The sequence below is a fragment of the Erigeron canadensis genome, chromosome 8, assembly GCF_010389155.1.
Source record: "Erigeron canadensis isolate Cc75 chromosome 8, C_canadensis_v1, whole genome shotgun sequence".
NCBI lineage: Eukaryota > Viridiplantae > Streptophyta > Magnoliopsida > Asterales > Asteraceae > Erigeron > Erigeron canadensis.
Window position 1 is genome coordinate 22847682 of NC_057768.1, and position 18404 is coordinate 22866085.

At 33.5% G+C, this 18404-nt stretch overlaps 2 protein-coding genes and 1 long non-coding RNA gene across 3 annotated transcripts; 1 reads left to right on the forward strand and 2 right to left on the reverse strand.

The window, feature by feature from the left end:
- Positions 1-6564: 6564 nt before the first annotated feature.
- On the forward strand, positions 6565-7243 carry LOC122610439 (seed leukoagglutinin-like). The gene is made up of 3 exons (XM_043783431.1): positions 6565-6829; positions 7099-7155; positions 7203-7243. Exons 1-3 carry the CDS (start codon positions 6565-6567, stop codon positions 7241-7243), a joined length of 363 nt encoding a protein of 120 aa, XP_043639366.1.
- A 39-nt stretch (positions 7244-7282) lies between these two features.
- On the reverse strand, positions 7283-9067 carry LOC122580362. The gene is made up of 2 exons (XR_006320778.1): positions 7735-9067; positions 7283-7604 (listed from the first exon to the last, which is right to left on the reverse strand). It is a non-coding gene; the product is annotated as an uncharacterized LOC122580362 (long non-coding RNA).
- A 174-nt stretch (positions 9068-9241) lies between these two features.
- Positions 9242-13597, reverse strand: LOC122578204 (phosphatase IMPL1, chloroplastic). The gene is made up of 10 exons (XM_043750112.1): positions 13134-13597; positions 12833-12900; positions 12461-12594; positions 12216-12304; positions 11763-11820; positions 11609-11661; positions 10784-10882; positions 10185-10298; positions 9721-9822; positions 9242-9465 (listed from the first exon to the last, which is right to left on the reverse strand). Exons 1-10 carry the CDS (start codon positions 13479-13481, stop codon positions 9367-9369), a joined length of 1164 nt encoding a protein of 387 aa, XP_043606047.1. The 5' UTR covers positions 13482-13597; the 3' UTR covers positions 9242-9366.
- Between the last annotated feature and the right edge of the window lie 4807 nt (positions 13598-18404).

An 18404-nucleotide genomic window follows, 5' to 3' on the forward strand; every position in this document is an offset into this window, starting at 1 on the left:
CCATCACACATGTCACATGTGTTTTTAAATGTTTATTTGTAAAATTTTTGTCACCCTAACTTCAAACCTATAAATCCCTCGCATTTGTCTTTTGATATTTGAGAATTATACAAGTTATTTTACCTATACAATTTTCAAAACTTGTATGAAGTTCTAACACTAAATTTTCTTCGGTTTCTAATTAAAATCATTGTTATACGAGTAAACCGGTACCCACTATCGATTGGATATATGGAATCAATGAAAATTTTGAAGTGAATAACATTTTGCGTCCAAAAACATGATATAATCCTCTCGTAGGCGGATCTAGTAGAACTAAAATCACCAAATATGAAGAAATGACCATTGTGATACCATAAATCGGAAGCCAAGTGTAACACCCGACATTTAAAAATATGGATTTCAAAAGTTTTTAAATAAAACAACCATTTAATGCGGAAAAGGTCCCTTTTTAAAAGATCATCATTTCCTAACGGAAATATCAATCATAGTTTTGGTGTTACTGTAACACCCCAACTAGGCGGAAACATGGGGCATTAATAGAAAAGCTCAGCACGACATGGGAATTAAGTAGAGACAACTAAATGCATTCAAGGATTTGAGCAATCCATACATAATTCAAATACGAATACAAGTTTTGGATCAAATAATGCACGAGGAGCACAACACCATCAATAGTTTACAAAAGATAGTTCAATGATGGCTAACGATCCTAGGCATAACCCATGAACGGGTGCAATGAATCACGGATCTATAAAAGTCCAAGCTCAATCCTATCACATGCAATGCAATCATCCATCACGTCTTTGATTCACTTGATTACCTGAAAAGTGTACTAAAATGCGTCAACATAAAGTTGGTGAGTTCGTAGGTTTTGACTATAAGAACCAAGTGTCGGGATAACAACCGTTTAACCTTGATACGAACATAGTTAGATCATTAAATGATCATAAAACCTTGAAACCTTGATTTGGATCGATAAACGATCAGACACCTTGAAACCTTGATTGGGTCATTAAATGATCTCATAATTGGGATCGTTAAACGATCACCAAGCCTTGAAACCTTTATTGGATCATTTAATGAACCTCATAACCTTGATACGAACATATACAATCACACAACCTTGATTCACAATCCAAACGAGCACATAACCTGGATAAACTAGCAAACAATCATACGACCTTTATTCACAAAGCAAACAAACACATAACCTTGATAACTAGCCAAACATTCATACAACCTCGATTCACAAAACAAACAAACACATAACCTTGATAAAATAGCCAATCATTCATGCAACCTTGATTCACAATTAAATTAACACATAACGATCAACAAAACGAGTAAACACGTTGTACACTTTCCACCCCAAAATCATATAGAGAAAAGGGGCTACGAACTCACCTTAGCTTTAGAAGTTGTTAGAATGAGCTTAAGCGGGTGAGCGGGGACCACAACGATCACAAACCTATTACATCAACATCTTATAGTCACATTATATCCTACACTATGCCACCACCCCAAGAATGGTTTATAAGATGGATTTAGAACACAAAATATACATAATTAGCAAATATGTGGCACGCAGGAAATGCATGTGGCACATATTTGGCTTTTTCAGATTTTTGGGCAAATGTGGCACATGCATACATGAATGTGGCGCATATTTGACTCTGTTGAGACTTTACACAAAAACTGTGGCACATGCATTACTGCATGTGGCACATATTTAGCTATTTCGGATTTTTGTCAATTATGTGGCACATGCACACATGCATGTGGCACATATTTGACCATGTTCGGAACTTACACAAAAACTGTGGCACATGCATACCCAATGTGCCACACCTGGGCATGTTCTTGCTCAAAACGGGTTTTGACACTAAAATTGACCCAAAACTCATTTTCAATCTTGAATAGACGAAATTGAACATAAACAAACATAACCCACTATATAAATTCGATTCATAACATCATTTCTTGTCTAAAATCGTTCATGACCCATTTCACACATCCAAGAACCCTAATCTTGACCTAATTACACTTTGAATCCGATTTTTATCAAGAGTTTGAGAGGTTAAGCTTAGAAACAAGTTTATAAATCTTAAATGATGAATTTGAGATGGATATACCTTACAAAAATCTTCCACAAAAGCTAAATTCCGGATTTGACCCGTTTTCGAATGAATCCTTGCACTATGAAACCCCAAATTTTGATATATTGTTATTATGATGACAAAGATGAAAACCCCTAACCAATTCTTGCTAGAAACAACTAATTTTGTGTATTAAATTTAGAGAGAGAGAGAGAGAGCTATGTGCAAGAGTTCTTGCAATAAGTGAGAGAGAGAAAAGAGATAGTGAAAGGAATTTGGTGGGTGGGAGGGGATTGAATGCAAGAGGATTAGGTTGGGTCTTGGGTATGGGTTGACCCATGGATAGTTCATTTACCTACTCAATCTAGTTACACCACAAGTTAGCAATCGACCATTACATTAACGACCATTCGATCTCATAAAACACCTTGAATATCATGCAAACACAACTTGACTAAAAACGATCATTATATATATATAAATGCATATTCACCTTAAACACAATTAAATCATAGCCAAACTCGATCATATATAGAGTAAACGATCATCATTAATCAAATGTACACAAAACTAACGGGTCAACAAAAGTCAAATTTCTCGAATGTTACAGTTACTTATTGCATCATAACAATAATCTAAGAAATCCATAAATGAATCAACAACCTAAGGACAATACTATCTCACTAACATAAATTATAAATGTCTAATAAATAAGACAAAACTATGGCAATATAAAGTCTTCCTCAAGCAACTATCTACCCATGTCTCACTCTATGCAATCTTTAATGACCAACCTGAGGAAACACAACATTTTCAACAAAACAATTGTCAGCTTAAAAAGCCGAGTAAGATAACCACATGTTTCATAAAGAGGTTGCCAATTAAATCAATCTTATAAATATCATACGGATGTCAAGCATATAGCAATCATCACATATACCAATCGAATAACACAATAGGAAGATTATATTCCTACATGTGCCTAACAACCTCAAATCATCTCGACAGTTATCGTTGTCAATCTCAATCATCAATAATAGGTTATGCCATTTTCAATCGTTAAGTAGTGACTTATGTCACAAGTAAATCAATCGCGGGTTGTGCGTAGGCGGTCATCCAACCATTCAAGGAACCTTGCACCTGACATGATGGGTAGTCCTTTCGGGATCCATCGGCATCGTTAAGGATAGGCATAACCAAATCCAGGAGAAAGCCGTTTAGAAAAGCATAGTGATCGGTCATAACCACCCGGTAAACTCAAGCAATCGTGACCATGTCGTAAGAGGCATCATGACTACCCCGTCCGACCAACCGCAGCACACCAGCCCCTCTTGGGACTAGCATGGGTTAAGCTTAACACTTTTCAACCATAAGTTTATACTCGAATTTATCAACCGTATTTACCTTAAGGATTTATCAGCCGTTTCAATAGCATAGTTTTATCAATCATTTCAATCTCATCATTTTAGGGCCCCTATCGTGCAACCGTGAATCATGACAATCCTACATGAGTCTAGTGTACTACATGTATAGGTCAATCAAATATATATCAAGCATGTAATCACAATCTCAATTAACCATGCAAATCATAACAATATATCAACCGTAAACAATCGAGTCAAACATGTCAATCATCACAAGCTAAAGCATGCATTACATTAATAAATAAGTTAACTAAGGCATAGCATGCATCAAACCAACCATAAGCCCTCCCGAAATTCCCATAACTTAACAAGCGTATGAAAAGGGTTTTAACTATCGTTAATTATGAAAACTAAGTTCTTGTTGTGTTCCTTGTGTCAAAAAGGTAGTTATCTTACCTCAAAGCAAATGAGAATGCAACTTTACTTGTTACTCTGCAAACTTCAAAATACCTAGACCATTAAATAAATAAGACACTAGTATTAATAATTGATCCACCAAAACACATCCATGAATCTGAGATTAATATCATGAGATTAATATCATGATTAGTTACTATTTTCTTTTATAGAAACACCATCATAATCCTCAATTCGTATTGCTCATGTACACCATTGCCATTTTAAAACATGACTCACGATGGAACTGAGGTTATACCAACTCGCATATTAGGTCGAAACCATTAAGCTACCAACACGACCATTACTCCTGAATGACAAACTTTTATATGTAATACTTGAAACAAATCCCATAGATCGACAAATAACCCTTTTAAAGTTTGAAAGGATTATTTATACTAAATTTGACTAGGCCATTATTTACATATTTATGATGGATACCATAATACGTCACCTAATATTGTGGATTAATATGGCAACCACAAACCAACAATTTTGGATTAAATCAGTATAAATATTTATTAGTGTCACAAGAAAAGCAGATGATGGATTTACATAAACGCAGTAGCAAGTCTCGAACAAATTACCCTGTACATCAAAGTTTACTACAAGTAGACTTAGTTACGTACTACTATACCTCCCAACTTATCGTTTTAGTTATTGGTTCTCGTATTTTATATTTAACCCTACGTAAATTTATATACTTGACTAGAGCCTAACCCATATGCGCATTTAAATGCAAGCCCAACTTTGTTATCATGTAGGAACACAAGTCCGACATTAGCTAAAAGCTTTCTTTCTTTTCTATAAGAGATACATATATTCTTCACCCAAAAATGCCTACTTACAATTTATTTACACACCTAAATAATTAACACTTAATCATTCTAGCCCATAATCAAAGCATAATAATTCCATCAACATTTACTCTAGATTATAATGTTAATTAATACAAATAAAATTTAGGATGTTACACCAAGTTCGACCATAATTCTCGTCCTCCCTAATTTTTGAGGGGCTGGACGTATACATTTATCATAAAAAATAAAAGTAAGTAAGTAACATCAATGCTATCTTTCACGAGTTTTTGGGTCACAAAACCGTCCAGGTTCCATATAAAGTACAAAAGGACCTCCTGCCACTGGCGGAACCAGAATCGAAAATAACCTGTAGCACAATTATTTTTTCATACTAGTCTTGTATCGGCATAAAGTAATGATAACAACGATAACTAAAAAATTGTTACAACTTTTAGCAAACTTTTACTGATTTTTGGCTATTTTTAATGGATTTTAAGAATTTTTGGCACTTTTAATAGTTTTTATTTATCATTTAGTTGTATTGATATATTTATATAAGTTTTATAGATAGAAAAATGTTTTAAAATTTTAAAATTGGTTACATTGACCAGTACCCCATATTCATTTGACCTGTATCACAGTTAAAAATACTCCGTACATCATTTTTCGAAAAATTTAAACTACATGAATTTAGGCATTTAGCAAACCCGTAGCTCAGGCCACCCCTAAATAGTATGTGGTTCCGCCCCTACCTCCGGCCATCAATGAAAATCAGACCTTTGACCTTTATATTCTGAGACAAGAGCGTTAACCACTATCCACCTTCAATGAATTTCCAAACACAACATCCATTTCTTTACAAACACATTAGGAGTCCACTGTACCTCCTGAATGTCCTTTAGCCGAGGAAATTGCATACTCGAATTGATAATTACCCAATAGACTTTTTTGTGGACTCTCTGTCTATCACCATCGGATATTACACGATATATATTCTATGCATACTTCTACTATAAGGTGAAAAACTCACACCTGACCTGGGTTCGAGTCCCGGCGAAGTTAAGGCATACCTTCGCCAATGTCACTGAAGCTACTGGGGATCCGTAAAGAGTAGCCATATCCAGTGCGATCTCCTCATACTCAGGCGTCGCCTCAGATCCCATTTATAAACTCTACAACTGCTCCGGTCACATTGCACCACCCTTAATTTAACGGGCCTTTTCCTAGTATATGAGGGTGGATTATTGGGGTATTTTTCCGGAAGTCTTGGGATACCCAGACATTCGTGTAATTGAGGAGTAAAGGCATGATTGTTTGTCATTATTGAAAAAAACTAAGGAATCTAAATGGATATGCTGAATTTTGGAGGAGCATGATGAGATGTAACCTAAGATCAGAATGCAATCTATGGTTTGGGAACTGCATTCTCTTTTTTGTTTGTAGTATATAGTATATTTTTTGTTGGTAGCTTACAACCAATTCCAACAAGACACACCCAACATTGGATTCAAACCTTTGAATGTATCTCTACCATGTTATAGATCCCATTTTTGTCGAGAAACTGCAATTAAAATGACAAGAGTTGGAAAGAAGTTATAATTCACATAACTAGTTTGTAACTAAAATGCTACCAAAAACAGGAAACAATCATATATACTATCCCAAATGATCCAATCAGTCTCTTGTTACTTTGTGTTTGGTGTTCTTCGTTCACGCATGATCATGCTAATCCTAATTATGCTAATCGTTTTCCTTTCTTTCCCAAATCTAGGATTTTGTCATGTCAATTTCTCGTATGCATCTTTTGATTCAAATAGTTGCAACAAAGATGGTGATTTTATCTGTATGGGATCGGTTGAATCAAGTAATGGGAGTTTACTCATAACTCCGGCCAATGGGCAGGAGAATCAAATTGGACGGCTTCTGTATAAGATTCCAGTCATTGCTTGGCCCGCTAGCTTTGTAACTATTTTTACTATTAGAATCGTGGTTGATCCTCAGTCTAAAATGTCCGGTGATGGAATGGCGTTTGTCATTGCTCAAGATGATCAGCCTTCACCGCAATTAAGTTATGGTTCTTATATGGGGATCCTTGGTCCTTCAGCACAATGTGAGTGACTTGATATATACATACATGATTATTGCTTACACATCTTTTTTATATTTTTATATATATCAGAGCGGTACCCACGCAATGTGACAACCCCTAATATATCGTGGAAGAACCCCATTATTAATATGGTGGTGGTGATAGCACAAATGGTTGGACATAACCATAAAGGAAAAACCAAACTCTTTTTTAGATAATTAAACATATAAACAGAATTGGAATAATATCTTGTCTAGGGCTATATGTGGTCTAAATTTAAATCTTTTCAGGTGGAATTCCTCGCCAACTCGCGGTAGAGCTAGACACATACAAGAACGAGTTCGTGGGTGATCCTGATGGAAATCACATTGCAATCGACACTGTGAGTGTACAGGAACCGGTCAAGGTAAAGAGTCTAGGAAGTTTAGGGATTGATCTAAAGAGTGGAAGAGATATCACTGTGAATATATCATATGAAGGCTGGGGAAAAAATCTTCACATTTCGGTAGCATACACTGGAGAACCCCTAATCGATTTCATTAAGCAACACATTGTCATGAAAAAAACTGTACCGAAACAAGTTTTCATTGGATTCACAGGTGCAACCGCCAGTAAACATCAATCTCATCATATTGTTAGCTGGAATTTCACATCATATGATCTGCCTGAAAAATCACTCAAATCAGGTGTTGGCAGAGGCAAAATGAAGATCCTATTGCTGATCATTGTTCCTGTACTGTTCGCGCTTTTGCTTTTGATCGTGGCTATTCTTCCACTTGCCATAAGAGCAATTAGGCTGAACAAAGAAAGAAAAGAAAGACATAGTGAAATTGAATGTTTATCGCGAAATGCAGCAAATGCCCCTAAAGTGTTTAAATACAAAACACTTTTAAAGGCGACAAAAAACTTCAGCAAGCACAACTTACTAGGAACGGGTGGTTTTGGAAGCGTTTACAAAGGTCATTTATCGAATCCTTTGAAAATAATAGCTGTCAAAAAGGTTTCTGCAACATCAACTCAAGGTTTGCCCAACATATCAGTAGTACTTTGCAGCATAAAATCCTATATATGTGTTTGGCTTCTGGTTCAAATAAAACAAGTATTATAGAATAACAAAAAAAAAACAATAAAATTTAATTAACCGAAAACCGTTCTACATCATGAAACTCTTTGTGCATCAGTGTATACAATGGTCAAGATTTTATCCTATTTGTTTTACTTTAATACATGTTTCACAATAACTAGTTCCTCGTGTGTATATATTATAGGTTTTTCTCAAGGTATGCCGGCTTTCTTCGTGTTGTATATGTATATACATGTATAACTTTTAGTTTATTTTGTAGGCGAGAAAGAGTATTTGGCTGAGATCTGCACGATTGGACGATTAAGGCACAAAAACTTGGTACAATTAGAAGGTTGGTGTCACGATCGTGATCAACTCCTTCTTGTCTATGAGTACATGCCTAATGGTAGCCTCGATAAGTACATTGGGAAACCAATGCTCAACTGGGAACAACGTTACAACATTCTAGCAGGTTTAGCCTCGGTATTAGTCTACCTTCACGAAGAATGTGGTAGCCCGGTTGTTCACCGTGATGTAAAGCCAAACAACATAATGTTAGATTCCCACTTCAATGCACATTTAGGTGATTTTGGTCTGGCTAGGTTGATCCATAATGATACATCGGTCACGACAATGGTTGCTGGGACGATAGGGTACCTAGCACCAGAAGTAAGTTACACGGGTAGGGCAACACCTGAATCCGATGTATATAGCTTTGGAATGGTGGTTGTAGAGGTTGTTTGTGGAAAAAGATCGAAAGGGATAATGGATGAGAACAGCCTTGTGGATTATGTATGGGAACTGCACGAAAAGGACGAGCTTCTGAGCTGCGTTGATCAGAGTTTGTATGGAAAATATGACCCGAATCAAGTGAGAAGGACTCTAATGGTTGGACTTGCTTGTTTGCATCCAGGGTCTAAATTTCGGCCAACTATGAGAAAAATTTCTCAGCTGTTTTTGAATCCTGATGAACCCATAATGAACTTGCCAAAATCGCGTCCTTTAGTGGTTAGTTTGTCTTTTAGCTCATTAACAACGCCCTCTGGTGAAGATAGCACCATGTCAATGCAATCCTTGCCTGATGAGATAACAATTACCAGGAACCCTTCATGTTCAGAAGAAACCTGAAATTAATATATGTGTAGGGGGAAGTTTTATTTTTATTAGACTTTTGTGTTTTTGTTCTTTTTATTGGCAAATTGGTAACTTTCTAGCAAATTACTTGATTAATTGTGTTTGTTAGGTTATTAGGTCATCAGAAACTCATATTTGTAGGTTGTGAATAAATTTGTGGCCTATGGTGGGTATATACTACAACAAAATTGGGCTAAGTTGAGAAGACTTATGTGTATTAAATCTCACGAAAAAGATGACTCAGAATAAGTGTGCTTATTGGATTATTGATTTGTGTAGCATAGGAGGATCAGAAAGCAAGTGTAAAACAAAAAGAAAAAAGAAAACTAGAACATATAGTGACAGCAATACGCGATGTTAATTATACTTCTGTGTTATAATCATCTGGCTTGTACCATAAAGAGAAGTCGATTCCCTTGCCTTTTAGTTCCTCTGTAGCAGGTCCAATTTTCTCTAGAAGCTGCATTTCAAAAGCAACACTATTAGCATTTTCTACCACAAGTTATGTCAAGATCTTTGGGATAATTTGTCAAAGGATTGTTCATATTATTGCAATTAAGATAATGATGATTCGGGGAAATGAACAACAAATGTTTTTTTTATGAAGGAAGAAATGAAAGGGCAAAAGGGAAAAAAACAAAAAAAAATTATATAAAAAAAATTTGTTTGGAATAAAATCAAATTTTTTTTGTACATGCACAACTATAAGACATACCTTAGAATGCAATACACCATTTGAAACCAATAGTGATCTGTCAAACACCGTAAAATTTCCACCATCCATACGAGAAACTGCCCCGCCAGCTTCTTCAACTATCTGCTTAATCAAAAGTAGAAGGTAAACTTACAAGAGAGTAGTAGTATCTGCCACACAACTCTCTACTTTTAATTGACATAGCAGCATTCTTGATTAAAGTTCATGGTAAATAATCGGATAGACTGCTGCAGATATCTAGTGCAGCAAATGGAGCCTAAAACTTGTTAACCAAAAGCTACAATGCAACTTGACAACTAATATTAACAAGTAATTTAAATGCAAAATTGTTGGATTACTAGTTTTCTTTTTATTTATCCTTCTCTATTTTCCAATGCTGGTTGTTTTGTACTATCCATAAGAATCAAACAAGCAAATTAAAGTATAGACTTTGGATCGCATGTCCTGATAATAAGTAGCATTACCAAAACACCAGCAGCCATATCCCAAGGTTTTAGACGATATTCCCAGTATGCTTCTACAATGCCAAGAGCAACGTGACACATATCTACAGCAGCTGCACCCAGTCTTCGCACACCCTAAAAAAAGCACAATGATAACTTTTACAGTTTTAGGTGTCAATTTTGACCCATTTGCTTATAACTGGATTAAATTGGGTTACAATTATATGGTCAAAGAAAAACAGCTTAAAATGAAACGGGTCAAATGGGTTAAAATTGTCACAGTCGCCCAAAATGTACTATACATGCATAGACCTCCTAGCCTAATTTCATTCACAAAACTATATTATATCAGGTTTGCCACACTTAACATATATGTAAAACATTTTAGCAAACTTTTGACAAAATGTGTCCGTTTATGTGCCAGCTTTGACCTGTTAGCCAACTCGCTTTACCCGCCCATTTAGCAACCTCCAAGGTGCTTTTCGGTTTTTCAGACGGAAATGCCTTGAAGATCTTCTTTAGAATATAAACACCACGTAAGGTAGACAATAGTAACTCAAGCTTCACTATAACAGACCAAAATATGAAAGATATATGACTAATATACTCATGGTAATTACCCGGCTGATGTCAGTATATTCTTTGAATAAGTTCATGTTGGTAGCCCATGGATCATCATGTTCGTATCCAAACCCAGTCACAAGTAGAGATCGTGCAACCTATGAGTTGTTGTAACACAGTTTATCAGAAATAAAAATTTTTAATACCAAACTGAAATGAAGCTTAACAGCAGTTGCATATTCAACAATTCTATTGTTATAAATATTTTGTCAAAAATAGAACTATACATAAGTCATAAGAGCATCAAGTATCGTGGTACCAGACGACGCCTGGCACCACATCAGTTTTCGATATTTTATCAATTTTACCCATGTTATCATTGCAAGACACCCCTATTAACTACTCCCTCTATCCCAATGTGATTGTCCACATTACCAATTTGGTTATCCCAAAATACTTGTCCACTTTCCCAAAAACACATTAGATATTCACTTTTTCATCTATTCACAATTTAAGTAAAATGATAACCAAATTTTATCACATAAAAGCTTACTTTATTACACATATCTTAAAATGTAACTTTTTGTTGGTGTCCCATCTTTTTGAAATGAAAGGAGTGTGTAGGTGTGTAGGAAAAAATAAATGAAGATTAAGGGAGAGGCGGATTAGCGTAAGAAGACCAAAACCCCAAAAGTAATGCCAAACGGCTAGTATGGTCGCCGAGCAACGCCAGGCATGAAAGCCTGACAAAGCCAAGCACCATGCATTGTCCCTCTAAGCGGACAAAACTCATCAGCAAAACATACAAAAAGAGAGTTATTTGTCCCTATTAAAGAGAAGCAATTCTCCTCTTATATACATTCAAAGATAGCATGAAACCTTACATTGTCTGTCTGACTAACATGTATCTTTTGTCCATTACAGAATGCACCTCCACCTGAAACAGGTAAAAAAAACTCGTTATAGAAGTATCTGGATTCTGAAAGCAGAATTGTACGGAGTTTACAGGATGCTCTTGTTAAAATAATATATCCATACCAGAAACTGCAGAGAATGTTCGTGTGTTCCAGCACATGGCGCCTCCAACAAACTCCACCTGCCCATAATTTCACGTATGTGAAAACCCTTGGTTCTGATTATACACAATAATAGTTGACACATGATCTTAGTCTTTTATCGATACACTTGTGAATAGTTTCTTTCTTCTTATCGACCATTTTTGAGTAAAACTGATAAGCTTTAAATAATGTTATCAACGGTGATGATGGGTTGCAGATCTGAAGTCTTCACTTAAAGAACTTCACACCAATGACTAAGAAGTCTCAAATATTTGAGATACTAGATCACAAAAGGCAATGAAACGTCACCTTATACCAATTTACAAAAAATGTGCATCATTTAATGTTGCATACCTCACAACCAAACTAAAGTATCTCTCGTATATCTAAGTCATTAAACTTCGAAGTAAAACATGGATCATTTCATTATTACCACAGCAGCAGCAGCTGGCTTTCCTTTAAAGAGCACTCCAACTGAGACTGCAAAGCTGGGATATCCATGAGCAAAGTTTGTCGTCCCATCTAAATAAACATTATACGGGCATAGTGTGACTAACGATATGGAGATTGATGAACAACATCAACTCATATAGAGTACCAAAAAGCCACCTAATTTAACAATAAAAGCCACTATGATGCTAATTATACTAAATGAAAGACGTGTAAGTAAACACATACCCAACGGATCGATGCACCAAAGATAATCAGAAGAGGAATCGCCAATCACCCCTCCCTCCTCTCCTAGAATAAGGTGATCCGGGAAATTCTTTCTCACAACACTAAGAATGGCCGCCTCACTCATTTTATCTGTGCTGCAAGTAAATTACTCTTTTTTGTTATCCTAAAAAAAATAGATAAAACTATCTACATTACACGATAGCCGATACAAACAACATTATCAATAATGAGGCAGTTTATGGTAAAAACTTATGATCTAGTCCTCCTATCCAACGGTTGTAGGGAATAAAAATCATTATATAGAAACTTATATAACAAAGTAAGACAAAATTTATAAATCGAGAACAAGAAAGGAAGTCGAGAGAGGCGTACTCGGTAACCAAATCAGTGAGTCCTTTATAGCTAATATTCCTAGGCTTGCTTACAGCTTCCATGACAACCTGAGATATCAATTAAAAAAATTAAAATAAAAAAACCAATAACTTATCTACAAACTACTAATATAGGGATGCTCTTATATTTCACTTCACAATCTCTCAAGTTCAAAAAAATGATAAAAAAAAAAAAGATCATTCAAACTAATTTCTAGCAATTATTAGATAACTGCAATCATAGACACAGAAACAAATTTTGATGTATCTAACCATCTATATATATATAATATGGGGGTAACCTGAGCACCGGTTTGGGCAGCAAGTTGAACATTTTGAAGAAGATGGTCAGATGAAATAGTGGGACCAACTGTCTGGGCCCCAATTTTCGGATATGGGATTTCTGATACCACTTCAGCTGTTGCTGCTGCTTTTATAATTGTTTTGGAAGGTAAAAATGATAAGAATCTTGTTGATTTTGAAGAAAAACAGGTGCTGGGTTTGATGGTTGGAGGATGAATAAATGAATTGGGGGTTTTATTATTATTGAATTGTGTTGAACTATTATAAATTCTATTTTTTGATGTTGATAATGGTAATGACAATGATGATGGTGATGATGATGATGATGAGATTAGAGATGTTGTCATTGTGTTTTGGTTTCCGGTAATTGAGTTGTCCTGTTGAACGATTGTTTAGTACAGTATACTAATTGTTTTGTACTTTTGTTAACTAGAATGGGTGGGTGTGTAGGCGTGACTAGAAGATGATTGTAACGAATGCACATTTGATGACTAGAAGATTGACTAAGTATGTTTGTGACCGGACGAAGGTGTGAGTCTAAAAAGAACCAAACATTAAAAAAAAAAAAACAAACATTTCATTAACAGTTCATAAACCATTTGATGTCGTGTTTGTTTATCTAGTCTAGTGAATGAAAATTAACAAAAAGAAATTTGTTCATTTATGTTTATGAACCGTGATAGTATGTTTATGTTCGTGAATATAAATGAAATGTTTTGTTAGAACACTATGTGACAACTTATAAAGATCTAGTATAACCAATGAATTAATTTCGTGATCAAATATTAACTTATTGAGTAATTTAATTTGAATATTAATATAAAACTACATAATTATTAAAATATAATAAAATATAATATTATAATAAGGGAAAAGATAACATTTTACTCAAAATTCCTAACAAGGAAACATATTTAGGTTTCATATGTTAAAATGATTTTATTTCTAAAAATTTCTCAATAAAAATAATGTCGTTAGTTTTCATTGTGAGTCAACCGTTAAGTGCCATGTTAGCATATCATGTCAATAAAAAGCACGATTGGATATCTTATGTGGCACGACATAAAGGTATATTGGTCCTTTTATTTCATATTTTTTTCCTCAAAATCAACCAATTTCTATAATTCTATATTAATTGAATCTATAAAAAAAAATTGTATAATAAACATAATAAAAAATCTATCATAACAATAAATAATCTGAACCAAACATAAAAGAAACTCAAACCAAAATAATCAAAATGAGTTTTATCATTTTGACTAGCGTTACCCAAATGCGTTTTTCACTCCCGACTCAGATGAATCAAAACCATTGGACCACTGTTATCAATGATCTATATATACATATATAGAGATAGAGATAGAGACAGATCGGCTGATGATTGTGATAGAGTTGGCAACGGGAGTGATAGAAACGGCTAATGAAGAAGCCGTCAGGGAGGTGGAAGACTGTGGAGTTCGAGCAAATCCAACAAGTAGCCTAAATGGAGTTCGAGTAACTGGAGAAAGTTAGCGTATGGATTGATTAAGTTAGTGTATAGATCAATTTCACCGCTTCTTTATTTCGCAACCATTGGTCAAGACTCAATATCAATCTCACCCAACCCAACATAAATAATATTTTTCTAGCCAATTCTGACCAACGTCTCGGTGTTGTTCCACCATTGTTGCCGCCAATAATAAAAATTTAGTAATTCCGTAGAATTAATCGAAAAGAGAGAGTTTTTATATCAAGATTAATTAAAAGTCATCTACTTCGACTACATGACAATTATTAAATGCCTATTGTTCATACCATTCGCTTTCTCTACTTTTGGGGAATTCGATAAAGAGGCCTTGGACAAACTTTCACGTATTAAGTCTATTTCTAGTATTCACTCATATAATGCTATGAGTGATACTTATATCTTTTATAGGCTATGTTTTTGTATTCAAAAAGGAATGGGAGCACAACTTGTATTTAGGCTCCCATCCAACTTCATGTAAAATGTATCTTTTATATCGAATGGAATCATTATTATAAAGTAGTAATAATAATAATAATATAAAATTTGAATAAACAGGTAAAATTTAGGATGAATTGACAACTAAGCTAAAATCTAATGTGACAATTTTTTAGTATACTAAAAGACAATTGCTTTAATAAGTTATCAACCAATCAAAGCTCTCGATTTTTTAAAGTTGTCATTTGTTTTCAATTTTGACTTTAATTAATATTTTTTGGTTTTTCATTCTAAATTAATACTTTTTAACTAATAATTTCAATATTATAAATTAAAAAAAGCTAGTATCTATCCAATAGAATCTTAATCTTAATATATACTATTAAACAGTTCAACTAATGACTTACAAATTAATATAAATCGCTCAATTTCATCAAATTGACTCTCGTTTATGTCATCCCTAATTTATCTATAAATTAAAAATCCTAATAATTAATATCCAAATATATTATTATATTCGTATTTATATTAATTTGTAAAAAAGTCTCATTAATTTACACTTTTTTGTTTTCCATCAATAATTTACACTTTTTAACCCTGACTATTTAATTTATATTTATTTTTAGCCATCAGCTTGAGAGAATTTTTTTAAAATTTATAATCATTAAATTAATTAAAAAAAATTTCAGTGTATGATATATTGTCTACAAAAAAATATTTCAAAACCTAATGACTTATTAACCAATCAAATTGTTCAATTTCATCAAATTAACTCCCGTTTATGTCATCATTTAATTTAGTTATAAATTAAAAATCATAATAATCATTATCTAAATATATTATTATATTAGTATTTATATTTATATTTGTAAAAAAAGTTTCATTAATTTACACTTTTTTGTTTTAAAAGCACGATTTACAACACATGGTTACTTGAATACTAAATCCAAATCAAATATGAACTTTATTCAAGATTCATTCTCTCAATAAAAAAGGTACAAACATTTCCCTCTTTTTATATATTAACTTTGCATATTAATGTCAAAAGTTACAATTGTCACTCAAATCAAGAGTTGTAATTGTTATTAAAGAATATGAGAACAATCCTAATTAAAGAATATGAGAACAATTAGGATTGTTCTCTAATTATCATAGCACATGCGATTGAAAATAAACTTATTCGTGTTATGGGCCCGTATCATGATTAAATACATATACTTCAATGTCAAGTACAAGATCATAAGTATGTATATGTTTTAATTCTTAATTATCTTCAAAATAATATCACATTATGAATACAACTGGTTTCAAGAAATTCTATAATAGAGGAGTTATTGTAGTGTGTCTTGTGGAATGACTACGACAAACAATTTCATCAATATGTCTCAGCTAATAATGACAGTGATGAACTTGCGATTATTGTATTACAACTTGCAGAGTATAACATCTGAAACCGTGTATCTTCAAAATTATATGCTTTTATGACTTAAATTTATGAAGATCTAATATTGATAATATCGTAAATCTTGTGTCCAGTGTTGGACACGGGTCTAAAATATAGTAATAACTAATATATATTGTAATAATATGTTCTATCATGTATATATAAAATTAATTTTTAAAAACTGACTTTTGTTATCAATTTTTTGACTTTAATAATAGCTAATATATATCCAATCGAATAATAGCTTTTATATATATATTTTAATAGTACGTTTGATCATATAAATATAAAATTAATTAATTTAAAATAAATAAACTTAATGTAAATATTTTAAGATTTTAAAACTAGTTGTACTATTATCCTAGTTTAACTTTTTTTTTTTTAATAATTATTATGATCAATATATATATAAAAAAAACAGAGCATGTAAGAATATAATCTTTATAAAAAAACATATTTAGCATTGTCCTATTCTAATTGAAATATTTACGATATGTTTTATCTAATAATAAGATATTATATTTAATAATGTAAAATAAAAAAGTAATACAAAATGTGTAAAAATAATGCAAATAAAATGATAGTGACATATTATGATTTTTTAACATTCAAGTATCGTTAAGTATGTCACAATATACAACTTTGATGAACATATTATGATTTTGTAATATACAGATATCGCTAAGCTTATCACGATAAACAACTTCGATGGACATAATTAAAATATATTTTAATATAAAACTTAAAATTTAATATATCTATCAATTTTTATTACTAAAAGTAATAACTAAAAATTAAATCATAATAAATTAACATTTAATGTTGGATACGAGCCTAAAATTTAGTTTAACTAATAAGTCTAACTGATGTGACTAATTTATACCCATTACCTACATCATTATTGGCCTATTTCTTAAGTGTTTTAAGTCATTTTTGTATGCATTTGGCGCGTTTATGGTGTTTGTTAGTGTTTTTAGGCTTTAAACTGGTTACGCGTTCATTTGGCACATTTTCGGGTGATCTTAGGTCAAGAAGTGATTTCTGATAGTCGAGAGTTGTTTTAAGTGGAAGAGACGGCGAGTTAAGCAAGTTCAAGATCGAAAGAAGAACTTTTACACAAGTTTGAGACTGCGCCGCAGTGGGGATGTACCTAAGCCACTGCGCTGCAAGCATAATCCAGGGAAAAGAATTGAAGTTACCCCACGCGCCGCAGTGGGGAGTGCACAAGGCTGACTGCGCCGCAATCAGTGGAAGGAGAAATAGGGACGTGGAAATGAACTGCACCGCAATGGTGGTTGGCTTAGCCACTGTGCCGCAGTCCCTTGAAGGTCAAAGTCAAAGACCTCGTACTGCGCCGCAGTGAGGGAGGGCATAGCTCACTGCGCCGCAGTGAGAGCACGGGGTCTGGAAGTTTAGGTCGTTTTTGCATCAGATTTTTGAGAGGGTATATATACAAACAAAACCCTAATTATCAAATTATCCAAAGTCTTTCTAGGAGCTGCTCTACAAGGTTTACTATCAGGTGTCCAAGCCAGATAATTTCTTAGGCGGATCCACTGAAGATTCACGAGCACCCATCTAGATCGTATTAATTTACTGTTCTGCAGTTTTCTCTTTTACTCCAACGATTGGTACAATATGTTCTTCTCTTTATTTGATTATTATTGTTACTTAATCATGAGTGGCTAAACTGTTTATCATCCACCTTGATGAAATGAGACGAATGATGTGATTGCAATATTTCTAATTCAAAAGGGTTTATTTAATTATTGTTGTTCTGTGATCTTGATGATTTTAATTCTTTTTATTAATTAAATTTGATATTGGTTGCATATAATTCTTCGTTGGTGGTACCAGTTGAATGTATATGTTATTTTAAAACGG